General features: G+C 61.8%; 1 protein-coding gene across 2 annotated transcripts; it reads right to left on the reverse strand.

Annotated features, from left to right (window-relative positions):
• Positions 1–3,366: 3,366 nt before the first annotated feature.
• GPR84 (G protein-coupled receptor 84) lies at positions 3,367–13,601 on the reverse strand. Of its 2 annotated transcripts, XM_005307699.4 has the most exons (3): positions 13,359–13,601; positions 8,374–8,543; positions 3,367–5,022 (listed from the first exon to the last, which is right to left on the reverse strand). In XM_005307699.4, the coding sequence occupies exons 1-3, from the start codon at positions 13,359–13,361 to the stop codon at positions 3,783–3,785; spliced, it is 1,413 nt and encodes a 470-aa protein (XP_005307756.3). In that variant the 5' UTR covers positions 13,362–13,601; the 3' UTR covers positions 3,367–3,782. The 2 variants fall into 2 exon arrangements, with proteins under 2 accessions (XP_005307756.3, XP_042698176.2); XM_042842242.2 differs by lacking the exons at positions 8,374–8,543; positions 13,359–13,601 and adding an exon at positions 5,211–8,345.
• Between the last annotated feature and the right edge of the window lie 2,847 nt (positions 13,602–16,448).

Consider the following 16,448-nt stretch of genomic DNA (forward strand, 5'->3'; position numbering starts at 1 on the left):
GTCATGGACTCACAGGTCGTGCCCACTCTTGGCCCCATACTACAGGGGGTTCCCTGGGAGGAACCCCCTTTAGTACGACAGCCCTTCTTGGGGGTCCATTCTCTCTTGGGGGTTAAGCCCCTCCGCCTCCTGGAACTGCACCTCTCTGAGCCTTAGCATGCCTGTCTCCCGCCGTTGGCCCTCTCAGGGAGTCCACTCACTCTGGACCCCTGGGGCCTCCACTCCCAGAGGGAATTTTGCCCCCCATTCTCTAGACCGGAGAGACTCTCAGCCAGCATAAAACAGGAGGGTTTATTGAGATTCTGAACACAACATAGGAAACTCTCAGGGCCTCAGGCCTGGCCTCCCTCAGCACAGCACATCCAAGTCTCCCCTGCATCCAGGTGGCCTCTGCCTGCTCTCTCTCTCCAGTCCCAAGCCCCCCCTGCTTCCCCGCTGGGCATCCGATATCACCTCCCCCAAGCCCCGCCTCTGTTCTTTTGTCTTCTGTCCAGGTAAACAAGGTTGCCTGGGCCTCCTCTCCTCTCAGCCGTCCTTTGTTCCCCTCTGGCTGGAACCGGCTGGTCAGGTCACCGGGTCCTCTCTCCGCAGCCCATTGTCCTCCCACTGGCCAGAACCAGCTGTGACTCCAGTGACTCCTGGTCACCAGGTCACCAGTCATTGGGGTGTCCATTCTCCCGGCCATTGGCCGGGGTCCCAAGTTCCGTCGCCGGTCCTCTGTAATAACAAACTCCCTCTCCCATCACCTCATTAAACCAGTAACACCCAGGGAAACTGAGTCCCACCCCCTCAGCATGCAAACCATTGAAAAGACCAAGAAAATCCCCGACTTCGTCACAGCCTGTTAGTAAACTTGGAACGCAAGAATCTCAACCCTCCCCCTCCCCCCCCCCGAGTGCAATATGCAACCCTGGGTACCCCCCATCCTGCTCTGTCAGCAGAGAACGAAGGGGCGGATGCAACTCGGAGCCTTGTGCAATCTCTTCACGGAAGTCCAGGCCACCCAGCAGCATGGGACGGGGACGCTGGGGCCACACACGGGGGAGGCTGGAAGCTCATAGGGATGGGGCTGGGGGGGCCGGGAAGGTCGTGCAGATGTGGGGGGGTGGGCTGAGCTGGGGATGCTCTGCCAGGATGTGTGTGTGAATCCCACTCCCCAGGCACCAGGGGAGACCCAACAACAGGTCTCCTGCCCCACACAGGGGAGCTCCAGGGGGTGTTGTGGCTGCTTCAACACCCCTCCTCCCCATGCACACCGTGTAATCCCCCCAGGGGACCCTGAACCTGACTCACAGCAGCTGCCATCTCTGGTTGTGGAGGTGGTTCCAGACCTGAGGGGCTCTGTTTGGGGGCAGGGCTCAGGCCTAGCGGGGGCTCTGACTGGGGGTTCCAGGCCTGGGGGCGAAGTCTGGTGGGGGACAGGTTACAGGTCTGAGGGGGCCTGGGGGGGTCCAGGCCTGGGGCGCAGTTCCCTGCAGTGGCAGAATGATGCACGGGAGTGTCTGGCTGGTGGGGAGGAAACAGGTCTGTGGCCAGTGCCTAGGGGTGGCTGGGCGGGCACTGCCATCTCTTGCCAGGGACCCAGGCAGTGGAGAGAGCGGGTTCAGCCCTTGTTTGCTGGCTGCAGGGGCCTAGAGCGAGCCCCCAGGTGGTGATGACCCCTGAGCTGTGCTAGAGAGGAAGGAGGTGGGACTAGCAAAGGGCCCGAGTGGGGAGGTCCTGAGAGGCAGTGGGGAGGGGGAGGCGATGGGGAACCGGCCCCGGCTGGGCTGAGCTTTGCACCGGCTTAGAACCAAGTGCCGGCCCTTTGGCTTCAGCCTGTTTATGCCCGGATGGACCCTGCGCTCCCTAGGCCACCTCACAACCCACCCACCCCATCCCTGTGCCAGGCGTTGTTCCCCAGGGCTGCCACCTGCCCTGCAGCCCCTTGCACCAGCCTGGCTGGGTACTGGCAAATCGGGGCCTCGTCTCTCTGCCAGCCGGGCCCCCCACCCCCTTGTAATGCAGGTGATGGGGCAGGGGTAACCCAGGGGTGGGGGGCAGCCCTGTGTGCCAGCCGAGGGCCAGGACCAGCTGCTCTGCTGGGAGCATGGACGGGGCAGGCTCTGCCCCCCGGCTGAGCTCCGCGGGCGTGTCCCACAAACTCGGGGCCGGCTGGTGCTGTGGGGGTGCTCAGCCATGGGGCCCAGCTCCTCTCTGGTTGACCCAGGGGCCAACCTTATCCCCCCAGTGCGTGCGGCAGGACCCCTCTTTGCGGATAAAGAGCCAGCAGTGGAACAGGCTCTAACCCCAGCCCTCCCTCCCCCGCTGCCCCAGCCCCCGCACACAGCCCCAACCCCCACCGGTGTGGCCCAGCCCTGCCACGGGTCCTGTCCCTTCCGTATTTACTCTCCATCTAGAGCTGACAGTCCCGCACAAAGCAAAGGCTCGCCCTGGCTCCTTGCCCCGGGGCCCATCCCCCACAGCGAGGCACTGTGTGTTGAGGGAGCAGCAAGGCCCTCCCCGCCCACTCCTCCCCATCCCCAGCCCTTCAGAGAGTTTGGGGTCAGAAAGGCCCATTGGGCTCAGCCAGCCTGAGCTGAGGCCCCTATGCCGGAGCAGGGCCTGTTGCACCGTAGGGCAGCCCTACGAACCCCCCTCCCCTGCCTGGGGGAACCCTGAGCTGGGGCGGCCCTGCAAGCCGGGGACTGGGCTCCCCCTGCAGCAGACCTCTAGGTGAGGGGCTGGCCAGGGATCTCCCGCCAGGATCCTGGCACCGGCTCCTCGCACCCCTACCAGCCAGAGCACAAGCGCCTGCAGTGATGCCCGGCTCTGGGTCCGGCTGTGGGGGCTGCGCAGGGCCAGGCTGGGGCTCTCCAGGGTATTGGTTCCCTTGCCCTGCATGGATCCTGGTCGTACCCTGGCCTGGGGGGCCAGAGTCCCAGACAGCTCTGAATACGCAGCTGTGAGCCCCCCTTTACCACCTCTCGGGGCTCCCTGCCCCACACACAGCTTGGGCTGCACCCCAGATCCCTTTGCCAGATCAGCCACGTGGTGGTGCTGCACCCCAATCACCCATCCCCCAGGGCTGGGCTCACTAGAGACCCCGTCGCTGGGCTCTAGGCAGCACTTAGCCAGTTGGAGGCCCAAGGCTGAGGACAGAGCTGTTGAGTGGGGTGGGGGGGCAGGTATTGCCTTGGGGTGGGTTGGACCTAGAACAACACAGGACTCCATTAATATCCCCTCCTCTTCCCCCCCCCCACCCCCCACTTGGTGCTTGGATCCGCACACAGCCCAGACCTATGGTCAGCCACAGCCCCAGGTCCCCCCACCCCACGGCCGACGGAGGGCTCGTCCGCTGGCTGAGAACAGACAATGCAGCCGATACTAGATACACAGGGATCCGTTTATTGAGGCAGTGATAGAAAAATGACAAGGTGTAAATCAGGAACAGACAATAAATAGAGCTGTGAAGGCAGGGCCCAGCTGGCCTCCGCCACCTCACTAGGCCAAGGATGGTGGGTAAAGGGACAGTCCACACTGGCACTCTGCTAAGGCAGCGCAGAGCCTATCACTGGCGGCCCAAGCGGGCCCCCCCAGAGACAGGGCAGTTCCTCTTGCCACCAGCAGGAGGCACCGGGGCAGGGCAAAGCCAAGGGCACAGCTCGCGTCCGGCATGAGTCCGTGCTTGAGTCCAACGTCCTCCCCTGGGGCAAGACAGGATATGGGGTCCCCCTAGGGGCAGGGCAGCACCAAGGCAGCTCCCTGATCTGGGGCAGCCCAGCCCCCTGTCACCCCAGCCCTCAGAGGCACCGGAGGCGGCGCGAGATGGTGGAGAGCACACGCGTGTAGGCCTCACGGAACTGGCGGTTCATGGCGGCGTACAGCACCGGGTTGATGCAGCTGTTCAGCCAGGTCAGGTTGGCAGCCACCATGTGCAGCGCCGTGGGCGCCCGGTTCTTGGCGTCAAAGATGTTGAGGAGGAGGAAGGGGATGTAGCTGAGGACGAAGAAGAGGAAGACCACGAAGCACATGCGGGTGACCTTCCGGAACTCCTTGTTGCTGTCCTTGGGCTGGGAGGGCAGGCTTTTGGGCACCGCCGGGGCCTGAGCCGCGGGGGCGGGGACAGGGGCTGGGGTGGGGGCTGGGGCTGGGCCATTTTCCGTGACCAGCGTCTTGGAGGTGTGGCCCTGCTCCGAGATGCTGGAGGACTGGGAGACGCCCGTGTCCACGCCGCTGTCCAGCTCCACAGACTGGCCCGGCGTGGCCGAGCTGGCCCCAGCGACATAAGCCCCCTTCACGCTGGCCTTCTTCAGCTTGTAGTGGTCCATGGCATGGGACGCCACCTTCACCTTGCGGTGGATGAGGAAGTAGAAGATGCCCACGCAGCTGAGGCCCACCACAAAGTAGAAGGCCATCAGGATAGTGGTGTAGGGCCGGCCCCTGATGCGGTGGAAGCTGCAGGTGCAAACCTTGGGAACCAGCACGAAGACGGGCCAGAGCGGGGCGAAGCTGGCGAAGCCGAGGACCCAGGTGCCCAGGGCCACGAGCCCCACGCCCAGGCGAGAGAAGACCCGGTTGAAGAGGGCCGGGTTGGCGATGAGCATGTAGCGACTGACGGCGATGAGGCAGAGCGTCAGGATGGAGACCGAGTTGGAGACGAAGAGCAGCATGCCGAAGACGCGGCAGAAGCTGGGGCCGGCCCGCCAGTGCAGATGCAGGTAGGAGTCCACGGAGAAGGGCTGCAGCACGGCGCAGTACAGCAGGTCGGCCAGCGTTAGGTTGACGATAAGCAGGTTGAAGCGGGTCTGCACCTTGGCGTCGGCTGCGAAGGCCAGGAGGGTCAGCACGTTGCCCAGCGTGCCCACCACGGTGACCACCACGCCCCAGCTCACGGCCACGTAGCGGTACCCCACGATGGATGCCTCGTAGCACGAGAAGTTATCCTCAGTGATGTTCGCCATCATCTCAGGAAGGGGGAGGGCCAGGTCTCGGGGAGGGGGTCGGGTCCCGGAGCACGGTCCTGGCCTAGATCCTTGGCTTCTAGGAACAGAAGTAAAAGAAAAGGGGTCAGGCAAAGCACAGCCCCCTGCCCCAGGAGCTCCTCCCCGCATTGCTCCGGCTGAGCCGGAATCAGCCACACATTCAAAGCGTCTCCCCCGCCTGGGGAGGCACAGACAGGCCGGGCATCGCATAGCTGTGCCCCAGTTCACCAGGGCTGGGGGCACCACCTGGGCTGGGCCAGCTGGGAAGAGGCAGCAGGGCAGGACATCCCTTTGCTCCGTTTGCCAGCCACAGGAAAACCCAGGCCAGGGCATGAGTTAGGGCAGCCGGAGGCTCCTGCCCCTGCACCCCAGCTGGCTGGGCCTTGGCAGCCTGGGGTCTGGGGCGGGTGAGCTGCTCGGCTCAGCTCCAGCCCAAAGGGAGCTGTAAGCAGAGAGGGCTGGGAGAGTGGGGGAGGGGAGGGGAGAGGCGGGGAGGCGGAGCTGGGGTGAGGGTGGGGAGAGGCAGGATGGAGGAGTGGGGGATAGGAAGGGCAGAGAAGTGGGGCACAGATCCTCCTATTAAACCATCTGGGGCTGGGAGCCCATCCTGACTCACAGGCCTCAGGCCACTAGAAATACGGGGGTCTCTCCTGGCTGCTGTGGGCTGGACTGGCCTCCCCCACGGCTGGGACCCAGACCCCTCCCCAGGGCCCCACCGCCCTGACATGGCTGTATAGTTACAGAGGCACCGTGTCCTAGTGGGAGGCCATGAGGGCTGGGACTCAGGACCAGCTCCGTTCCCAGCTCTGCCACTGGCCTGCTGGGTGCCCATGGGCATGTCACTTCCCTGTTCAGTGCCTCAGTTTCCCCTCCCCCTTGTGTCTGTTCAGATTGTGAGCTCTGTGGGGCAGGGAGTCTCTCTCACTACATGTCTGTTCAGCGCCTGGCTGGGGAGGCTGTGACGAAGTTGGAGATTTTTGTAGTGTTTTACATGAATAGCGTGTGCGTGCCTCAGTTTCCCTGTGTGCTGCATGTTTAACAAGGTGGTGGGAGAGAGTTGTAGTTGCAGAGGACCAGGTACGACCTCGCCTAGCAGCTGGGACCCCCAGACAATGACCTGGAGATGGGGAACCCTAACAACTGGTGACTAAGAGGCCCACCCCAGCTTGGCAGTCAGCTGGTTCTGGCCAGTGGAAGGACAATGGGCTGAAGAGAGAGGACCCGGGGTGACCTGACCAGCCAGTTCCAGCCAGAGGGGAACAAAGGAGGGAAGAGAGAGTGCCCCAGCCACCTGTTTACCTGGGACAGAAGACAAAGGACAGGGGAGGAGCTGTTGGGGCCCGTGATCAGGGCCGGCTCCAGGCACCAGCTTTTCAAGCAGGTGCTTGGGGCAGCCTCTCCGGAGTGGGGCGGCAGGTTCAGGTATTCGGCGGCAATTCGGCGGACGGTCCCTCACTCCGCCTGGGAGTGAAGGACCTCCCGCCGAATTGCCGCGGCAGATCGCGATCGCAGCTTTTTTTAGATCGTGATTGCGGCTTTTTTGTTTGTTTGTTTGTTTGTTTTGTTTTGGCTGCTTGGGGCGGCCAAAACCCTGGAGCCGGCCCTGCCCGTGATATAGGAGCCTCAGCAGGAAGGAGGGGGTCTCTGGGCTGGGAGGAGAGAGCAGCCAGAGCCCACATAGTTGTGGGACAGACCTAGATGTGCTGTGCTGAGGAAGGCCAGGCCTGAGGGTCAGAGAGTTTCCTGTGCTGTGTTCAGACGTTCAATAAACTCTCCTGTGTTATGCTGGCTGAGAGTCGCTCTGGTCTAGAGATCAGGGGGTCCTGGGGGTCCAGAGCGAGTGGACTCCCTGAGGGGGCCCAGAGAGGTGCAGTTCCAGGAGGTGGAGAGGCTTATCCCCTGGAAGAGAGTGGACCCCCGAGAAGGGCTGTCCCACTGAAGGGGGTTCCCCCCAGGGACCGTATGGAGTCCTGTGAGTCCGTGACAGAGGCCCCTGTTGTGATGCACCATTTCCCCTCCAGCCACAGCCCTGGGCCCCACGCTGCCCCGGGAGGGGAGAGCAGGGAGCAGCTGCTGGATCCCAGGCAGGCCCGGGCAGGCCCCTGGAATGATGCACCAGCGAGCAGGCCCCTGGCAGCCTCCCAGCAGGGAGATCACACGCGACCCCATTCTTTCCATCCCAGGCCTAATTGGGGCGTTTCCACGGAAACCGATGTCTCAGATGTCTGCAGAGCAGGTGAGGCCCCACCTGGCTCCCTTGTGAGTTAGAACTGAGCCAGCCCCTTCCCCAGCCCTGGGCATGCCGAGGTGTCAGGGTACCTGGGGGAGCGGCATAATGAGCCCCATCAGCCTGGAGCCAAGCGCCCTGCTCACACGCCCCGGCGAATACACAGGAATCTGCACTTCTTTCCCCAGAGGGCATCATCGCGCCAGGCGCTGCACAGACGCAGCCTGAGACAGTCCCTGCCCCCAGAGCTCAGGGCAGGGTCTGTGACCCTCTGGGGAGGGGACGTGCTCCCTGGCCCGGGGGGGAATCTGTCTCCCAGCTGATGCAGAGGGCTTGGGGCTGGCACAGTGCAGGAGACCCCAGCTCTAGTGCAAGCTACTCCAGATCTCGCTCTCTTGCTTTGCAGCCACCCTGAGACCCCGCCCACCGGGGCCCACGGGCTCCAGTCCAGAGGGCAGAGCCCTGGCTCTGTGGCGGCGGCGTGGCCCCAAGGAGGATTCAGTGAGCAGCAGGGACTGGTAACAAGGCTCCCAGCTCCGTAGGAACAGCCCCACTGAGCCCAGAGCCGCGTGCGAAAGGGAATAAGCATCGTACGGAGAAGCCCAGCTGGCTCTAGGACAGAGCACTGCCGGAGCAGGCTCAGAACACACCCCAGCTCAGCAGCCAGGAGTGGGGGCTACTCCCCCCACACCAGCTCCTATCTGGGCACTAAAGGCCAGATTCCCATCTCCTCCCTCAGAAGCCCCCTTACCCCATGAATCACCGCACTGGGGACAGCGTGGGTCCTGGGCACCCTCAGCGCTGCCCCTTCCCCCAAGCCTGATAAGCCACAAGGAGCTGAGGACTCTGGCAATCAGGCGAAAGGCCCAGGGGACCGGCCAGCCCCTCTGCCCCCCACGGACCCTGTTTCCTAGCCACCCCCTAGCCTGCCATCAAACCCTGTGCCTGCCCTGCGTGCGCCACCCTCCCTCGCCCCGGGCGCAGTGCCCGCTCTGGCTGTGAGAGTTCCCCCAGCAGGGCAGTCCGTGACTCAGCCCCTCACAGATCTGATCAGCACCAATGGTGGCTGCACACCGCCCCCTGCTGGACAACCCGGAGCCACAGGGCCTGCACTACAGTGAGCCCAGCCCCGCATGGCTAGGCGCAGACCATCCGGGAGGGTCAAAACGCAGAGCAACTTACCGAACCGAGGGGCAGATGTGCCCAGCTGTGCTTGGAGTGATCTGCCGGCACAGCCTCGCTCGCTGGCTATTTATGGGCTTCACGCCCCGGCAGCAAGAGAGAAAAGCCCCGAGTTGCCAAAGCCCGTGAGGCAACTTCCTCCTTCCTGGGTGCAGGCGTGAGCTGCGGCGCTGTTTGGAGAGAGGAGATTTAACGCAGGAGTTGAGGCTGGGGGTGGAGGCGTCAACCACAGCAGAACACACAGGGCTCCCGGGAGCACCAGGGCAAGCGCACGGTGTTGGGTTGGGGGCTGCATGTTCCCTGCCAGAAGGGAGTGCCAGGGGGCTCAGAGGGGAGGGCTGGTGCTTGCAAGGGGCCGTGGCAGGTGGCAGGGCAGGGCTGGGCTGGCTACGAAGGGGTTCAGCGCTGAGGAGGCTGCCTGCAGACACCCTGTGGCTCTCCCTGGCTCCTGGCTACGGGCCTGCGCTGGCAGGGTCCCCACACGAGGTTACCCTAAGGCCTGGCCTGCCCCAGCAGTCACACAAGGGCCTGGCAATGAGCCAAAGCCCCAGCCCTCCCTCCCTCCCTACCCCACGCCGGGGGAAGATGAGATGTGGCCCAGCCAGCCCTTAGCCGAGTGCCGAGCCCCCACATTAGACTGCCCCATTGCAGAGCCTGCAGGCGACTGCTCAAGGCTCTGCCCCGGGGGGGGGGGGGGGGGGGGGGGTTGTGTCTGCTGGGGGGCAGGTCTCCCCTCCTGCAGAGCTCCCTACTGGCCCCCTCCCCAGCCATGGGGCCGCAGGGCAGCGGGCCATAGGGTAGGGAGTTATTTGAAGCCCTGGCATGGAGCTCGTGGGGTGGCCAGGGGGTGCCAGCTGCCCCCCGATTGCTGTCAGCACCTCTTGTGCCCCCTTAGGCCAGGGCTCAGGAGCTGCCGCGGCCTGGGAGCTGATGAGCCAGGCTCCCCCTGGAGCTTCTGCAACTTCCAACCCTGATATTCTATGATTCTATGACCCCCCACCCCCACATGGGCACCAGCAGCCCCGGTGCTCAGAGCCGGGCTTCCCCTCTGGGGAAGGGAGACTCCATTTCTCCCACCCCACCCCTGCCGAGGAGCCCCAGCCACACGGGTGCCAGACACCACAGCGCCCACGGACCCCAGCAGCGCCACCCGCTGGCAAGCCCCAGAGCCCTGCCGCCAGCAGCTGCCAGTCACACACATTGGTGGTTAGCGCCAGCAGGGGGCAGCGCAGCCTGCGAGCCCGACTGGTGTGAGTACAAGTTCCGGGGGATGTGGGGGCTGTTGGATGGTTAGAAGCGAAGATTGGCACCCAGGACGCCGGGGTTCTATTCTCTTAGCAAGAGGCAGTCAGGACTCCTGGATTCTTTTTCCCACTGACTGACCCCAGGCGAGTCTCTTCCGTGTCAGGCCCAGCTACCCAGCTGGTTCCCGGGGGCGAGACACAGTGGGCACTCTGCCACTCACGCCAGGGCTCAAAGCATGGGAGAAGTGCCAGGGAAATAACCCGCTCAGCAGCAGGGGAATGGTGCCCAGAGATGGCTCCCAGGCCTATGCTCTAACCATTAGGCCGCCAGCACTCACAGGAAGGTCCGACAAAAGCTGTAAGAACCAGTCAGAGACCCATGGGGGAGAAGGGCAAAGCGCTGGTGTCCCTGGGACTCCCCCGAGGAATGTGAGGGATCCCCGACAGGGAGCTGAGCACCCTTCCACCCTGCCCCCCACTCCCCCTTCCCTTGCGGAGCTGAGCATCCCCTGCCCCCCACTTCCCCTTCCCTTGTGGAACTGAGCACCCTCCACCCCCCTTCCCTTTCCCTTGTGGAGCTGAGCACCCCCATCCTGCCCCCCACTCCCCTGCCCCTGTTTTATTGTCCCACGGGCCATGGCTTGCAGAGCCTCGAGGGAGGTGGTGCTTGGAACTCATCCACACGGCACAGCGGCCTGTGGTCAAATGGGGCGTTGCAGCAGGGGCCCTTCTCTGCCGGGTTTGGCGCTGGGGTGACTGCTGATTTCCCAGCATGCACCGGGGTGCTAGCCCACACTCTGCTCCGTGCATGGCTCAAGCTGGGTTTGCCATAGCTGAGAGCACCCAGACCACTGCCCCCATCCGTCGGCTGCATGGGGCGCTGCAGGCAGCACGCTCCGAGAACCTCCCTCCGCCTGCGGTTTGCCACAGGCCCGCTGAGTTCTCTTTAGGACTGTTTTTAACCAGCGAAAACTCTTGGGCTCCCAGATGAATTAACGCCAATAAAGCACAGATTTACACAACACATTAACCTGCGGAACTGCCTGCCACTGGGGCTCATTGAGGCCAAAGAAGCACGGTTCACAAAAGGGCTCCATGTGGATGCTGTGGACATGCACTTTTACGCCAGAGACTTGGATATAGCCATAAACCCTTGTGCTCCAGACCCAATTTTTCCAGGGCCCTCAATCGGCCGGGACCCATGGGCACGGGGCCTGTTGGCCCAGTGGCTAATCCAGGGCTTTGCTGGTTGGCCCACCCCTCTCCACAGGTCATTGCCTGCTTCTAATATTAAATGCATGGGAGCCTGCAGACTTCCTAACTCCATAGGGAGCCCTGCTGCCTTCAGTGCCCACCCGGGGGGCCTGCCACATTCAGCACCTGCCCGGGGGCCCTGCTACTGTCAGCGCCAGACGGGGAGTCCTGCCACAGTCAATGCCCACCCAGGGGCCCTGCGATGTTCAGCACCAGTCTGCACACCCTGCCTTCTGGGGCTGGCATTCTACCCTGTTGCTGGTAAATGCTCAGTGGCTGCATCTTGGGCACAAACTCTAAACTCCCATGTGACCCTGGCCTTGATTTATGCTGTTGCTATATTCTGGCCTTCTGTAGTGCGCCTCTCTGGGGCTGGCCCATGTGAAGGATAAGCGCCTGCTGCTAGCTGCGGGAGTTACTCTGCTAGCTTCTCAGGGAGCGTGCTGCTCTACAGGGCTGGTTTGGTCCCCGCTAGTGACCCGAGCTGGGGGGGTTGTGTCACCAGGGTATCCCTTCACGTGGGCTTTGGGGCATTCAAGCATCTGATTGGCTGGGGAGATCTGTAAGGCTTTTTTCCAGGCTGTCCCCAGGCAGGGACGTGAGGCTCCCAGGGAGTTGGGGGCCTCCTCTGTGAGGAGCAGCTGGGCCTAGGGGAGCATCCGCAGGGCCCAGCGGAGTCAGCGCTGGATCCGTTGGGGGGCCCGGCCTGAGGCTACACTGGCTTTGTTTTCCATGGGGGCTCCCCTTCTCTGGGGGCACCAGCCCTTTGCTGACTCCCCCGCATGGGCAGGAGCCCTTTGCAGAGGGAGTCGGCGTGGGCCTGGCAGGTTGGCCCAGAGTGCCAGGAGGGGCTCGTGTGCTGGGGGGGGGGTCTCAGACCCTGGGGAGGCGGCATTCGTTGGCGTGAGGGGGAAACGGCGCAACATAAACAAACCCAGCTCTGCTAAGCGTGTCTGTCCGGCCTAATCCAAACACATTCCACAGTGTGCGCCACGCGGCTCCGGGCTGAGCGCAGCACAGTCCCCGCCCGAGTCCAGCTCCATGCCTCCCCCCCACGGCTCCGGGCTGAGTGCAGCACAGTCTCCGCCCGAGTCCAGCTCCGTGCCCCCCGCCCCACAGCTCCGGACCGAGCACAGCACGGTCCCCGCTCAAGTCCAGCTCCGAGCCCCCCCGCCCCATGGCTCCGGGCCAAGCGCAGCACGGTCCCCGCTCGAGTCCAGCTCTGAGCCCCTTGAACCCTCCAGAGCCCCCCGTGGGGCCGAGCACAGCACGGGCCCCTCCCAAGTGCGGCTCAGAGCCCCTCTCAGGCCTCTCACGTGGCACCAGGCCGAGCGCAACACAAGCCTTGCCAACATCCTGCTCCGAGCCCCTGCCCCTGCCCCACCCCACGGCTGCTCAGTGTAATAAGTGTTTTCATTCCCTTCCCCCAAACAGCCCCAGCTCCCCCAAGCTACAGCCTGGAAAAGGACAAGCTGAGATTGCTGGCAATGGTGGCAAGGCCCTTGGGGTGACCATGCAAAGGCCCGGCCAATAAGAGCAGCCCCTAGCCCCTCCCTATGCCCCATCTGCCCCCATGCTGTGCCCCAAGCTGCCCCTACCCCACCTCACACTACTCCTGCCCTGCGATGCCCCCCAGCCCCCATGGCCCCATGCCCAGCTATGGTGGAGGGGACTTGCCCGGCCGCAGGCTGAGATATGAGGTGGGAGGCAGCCCCTGGTCCCTGAGAGAGGTTCCCATCTGATAGCCACTCAGCAGCAAGGGATGGGGGGGGGGAGGGGCCTCAGGCCAGTTCCAAGCCACCAGGGCAGGTCCTGGGACCTGGCTGGCAGAGATGCCAGGACTGGGTGGGCTGCCAAGGCTCTCTGGCGATGGCCCTAGTGACAGGCCGAGCTGGGAATTCCGCCATGGGTCCGTCCCAGACTGGAACCAGCACGTTGGAGCTAGTGGAAGTGATTGGTTTTGATACCATCAAACCGTTCGCGCAGGAACCAGGGACCGTCCGCTCCCCGGGCAGGACATGCTGCCCGCGGAGATCAGGGACTCTTCTCACATTTCTACGGGTAACATCTTGGCTAATTAATCTGATCGTCTGGCGTGTAACAGCCAGGACTCCCCAGGGCCCACCCCGAGTCAGAGCTCCATGCTAGCCCAGCCCTCCAAGTGGTGTCTCTGCAGCCGGCTAGGGGTGAGCCACACCCCACCTGGGGCTGTCAGCCTCGCTCCCCCTCCAGCCTCAACCCATCAGCTGAATCTCAGGCTGTGGCCAGTGCCTCACACCCCCGAGCAGAGCTCGCAAGCCCACAGGAAGAACACTCCTGTGGTTAGGCCGGAAATCAGGGGACAGGGGCCCTATTTCTGTTTGTGTCACATGCTTCCTGCATGACCCCTGTCCAGTGACCTCACACCAGGCCTGGCTGACAGTGAGCAGCGGTGCCCAGATGCTACAGCGATGGGCCACAGGACAGCCTACAATAAGCAGCACTCACCATCCAGCTGGGGCATTTGCCTCCGATGGCAGCATGGGTGCCGCCTAGGAAAGCACCTCCGGTCCCAGCGCTGGGCCTCCCCTCTCTGCCCCCCAGCGCGGGGCTGAGACGACCCTGGCAGGCACGGTGCTGTGGTGGCTGCTCGCACCAATCTCAGGCAGCGGGGGGGAGGAGGAGACAGGTTCTGGCAGAACTGGAAAAACCACCCCGTGGGCTTGCCATGCCCAGCTCGGTTCTAGGTTTAATTGGAACCCGGGGCACCTCCCAGCTATGAGCCCTGCCCGGCCCCTGGCAGGTGGGGCTGGGACCAGGCACTTCCCATTCTGCAGAGGGTGAGCCGGATTTATTGCCTCTTTATGGGACAGAGGCCCCGGTTGTGGCTTTTTTTTTTTGCTTGAGCTTTTCACCCAATAAATCCAGCTCCTTGTTTTCCCAGGACTGTCTGGAGATGGCTGGAGAACGGACGAGGTTCTGGCCCTGGGGCAGCAGGAGCCAGGGTGGGCGGGTTTCACTCAGCCTCAGCCCTTCTGCTCTGTTCGGGGGCTGCGTGGCATCTGTGATTTAACTCAAACGTCCAGTGCACAGTGGGAGAAAAGATCTCTGTGATAAAGTCACCGAAGGGCAGGGCATGCCACGGGCCTTCATCACAGGGCCCGCCCCAGAGCCCCTGCCCGAGCAGGGACTGAGTCATTGCTAGCGTTCAATGTGGGCAGGAAAGGAGAGCCGCATGGGAAAAACATCCAGGCTGGCAGCGTAGCCTAGTGCAGGGCTGGCCTCAGAGTCCGACCTCCAACTCTTGCTGGGGCCACGCTGACAATTTTTCCTGAAATATTTAATTCACTTTAGGAAAAACAAATAAATATCCACAGATATGTCCCTGGCTCTGGCTCTGCCTCCCACAGCCCTTCAGCAGGAGCCCACGCTGGGGAAGGTGGGCCGGGAGCGCACCAGCCTCCTGCAGATCCCCAGGGTCCCTGTGTGCCGGGCTGGGCAGGAGCAGGGTTGCTGGACAGGGGAGCGTCCTGGTGACCAAAGACCGCAGCTGCCTCCACTGACGAGCCGCCTCCAGTGCCCCACATGTCTCCAGAGGTGCTGCCCGGAGCTCCCCCGAGGAGGCTGCGTGGTGCAGGGTGCTGATGCCTGCTGGCCATGCCAGTGCAAACACCAGCGCGGCGCTTCTCGCTGCCCTTGGTAACAGCGATTCAGGAGTGACAGCTGGGCGCTGCAGGGAGGGGCTGCTGTTTTCTGGGAGGGGCGATCGAGGGTAAGGGGGAGGGCTGTCCTACTTTGGGGCGCGGGCGTGACTCAAGATGTTTGGGGGGCGGTCAAACCTTTAAATTGTGCCCTCTACTATCAACATTTATGATTTTGGGGGGCAATGCTCCTCAATCTACCCCAATTCCCCCCTTGTTTTGGAGGCTGTCTTGGCAGCAAAAAATATCCTCCGATGGCCACATTTGAGAAACACTGGCCCAGGGGCTACTGCAATGGACTGGGCCTCAGGACACTGGCTTCTGGTCCTGGCTCTGGCACTGGCCTGCATGGGGAGCTTGGACGTCACTTTCCTTCTGTGTGCCTCAGTTTATCCAGCTGTACAGTGGGGATAATGATCGTGTGTCCCCCTTGGAAAGCATGTTGAGACAAGAGACAAGACAATAATATTCTATGATTCTATGATCTATGAAGAGCTCCGGGTTGTTATTATAATTCTGCATCATCATGAAGCCGCTGAAATGGGGCCCAAACCCCACTGCCTTCCTCTGGCAGGGCCCTTTGAATAACTGACCTGGTGACTGTCCAGCCTAGTGGCTCTGTCTGGCCGGGTCGGTGGTGTTCATAGAATCATAGAATATCAGGGTTGGAAGGGACCTCAGGAGGTCATCTAGTCCAACCCCCTGCTCAAAGCAGGACCAATTCCCAACTAAATCATTCCAGCCAGGGCTTTGTCAAGCTGGGCCTTAAAAACCTCTCAGGAAGGAGATTCCACCACCTCCCTAGGTAACCCATTCCAGTGCTTCACCACCCTCCTAGTGAAAAAGTTTTTCCTAATATCCAACCTAAACCTCCCCCACTGCAACTTGAGACCATTACTCCTTGTTCTGTCATCTGGTATCACTCAGAACAGTGTAGATCCATCCTCTTTGGAACCCCCTTTCAGGTAGCTGAAAGCACCTATCAAATCCCCCCTCATTCTTCTCTTCTGCAGACTAAACAATCCCAGTTCCCTCAGCCTCTCCGCATAAGTCATGTGCTCCAGACCCCTAATCATTTTTGTTGCCCTCCACTGGACTCTTTCCAATTTTTCCACATCCTTCTTGTAGTGTGGGGCCCAAAACTGGACACAGTGCTCCAGATGAGGCCTCTCCAATGCCGAATAGACGGGAATTATCACGTCCCGCGATCTGCTGGCAACGCCCCTACTTATACAGCCCAAAATGGCATTAGCCTTCTTGGCAACAAGGGCACACTGTTGACTCATATTCAGCTTCTCGTCCACCGTAATGTAGATAAATCTCTAATAATTTTCATATGACTTTACATTGTGCCTCTTCATATAACCTTGTGGTGGGTCTACCCACGTGTGACCTCTGTTTTCATGGGACTTTGTATCAAAGCCTCATTTAAAAACTTTGCATTGCCCTTGGTATAATATTATAGCCCCTAAGGATAAAATAAGATAGAAGAAAAATTTCTTTTTGCTAGCAGTAGAACAAGAGTTCTCCCCCCCCCCCCACTCTTAATCAATTGCCCTGTAAAATAAATGAGGTGTGGATGAGCAAGGCATGGAAGGCAGCACCTCCAAACAGCCTCAACTGTTGGAGAGGGCTGGGAGCCAGACCCAAGAACAATAAAACGTGTCAAGTGGGCTCATTAAAGTCAAGCAGACATACCGACGGCCTCGGGGGTTAGAAGCAAGCACCTTCTTTTGAAAACACCCTCTTTGCAGCATTGGGACAACACTCAAAAGAAAGCAGCACAAAGGACCAATGGACACAAACACAGAGTTTAAATCTGGTATAAATTTGCATAAGAGGAAAGCTGCTATAAAAGTGAGGTGTCTTGCAGAGAACCCCGGGTCTCGTCTTGTCA

The sequence above is a fragment of the Chrysemys picta genome, chromosome 22, assembly GCF_011386835.1.
Source record: "Chrysemys picta bellii isolate R12L10 chromosome 22, ASM1138683v2, whole genome shotgun sequence".
Lineage (NCBI taxonomy): Eukaryota > Metazoa > Chordata > Testudines > Emydidae > Chrysemys > Chrysemys picta.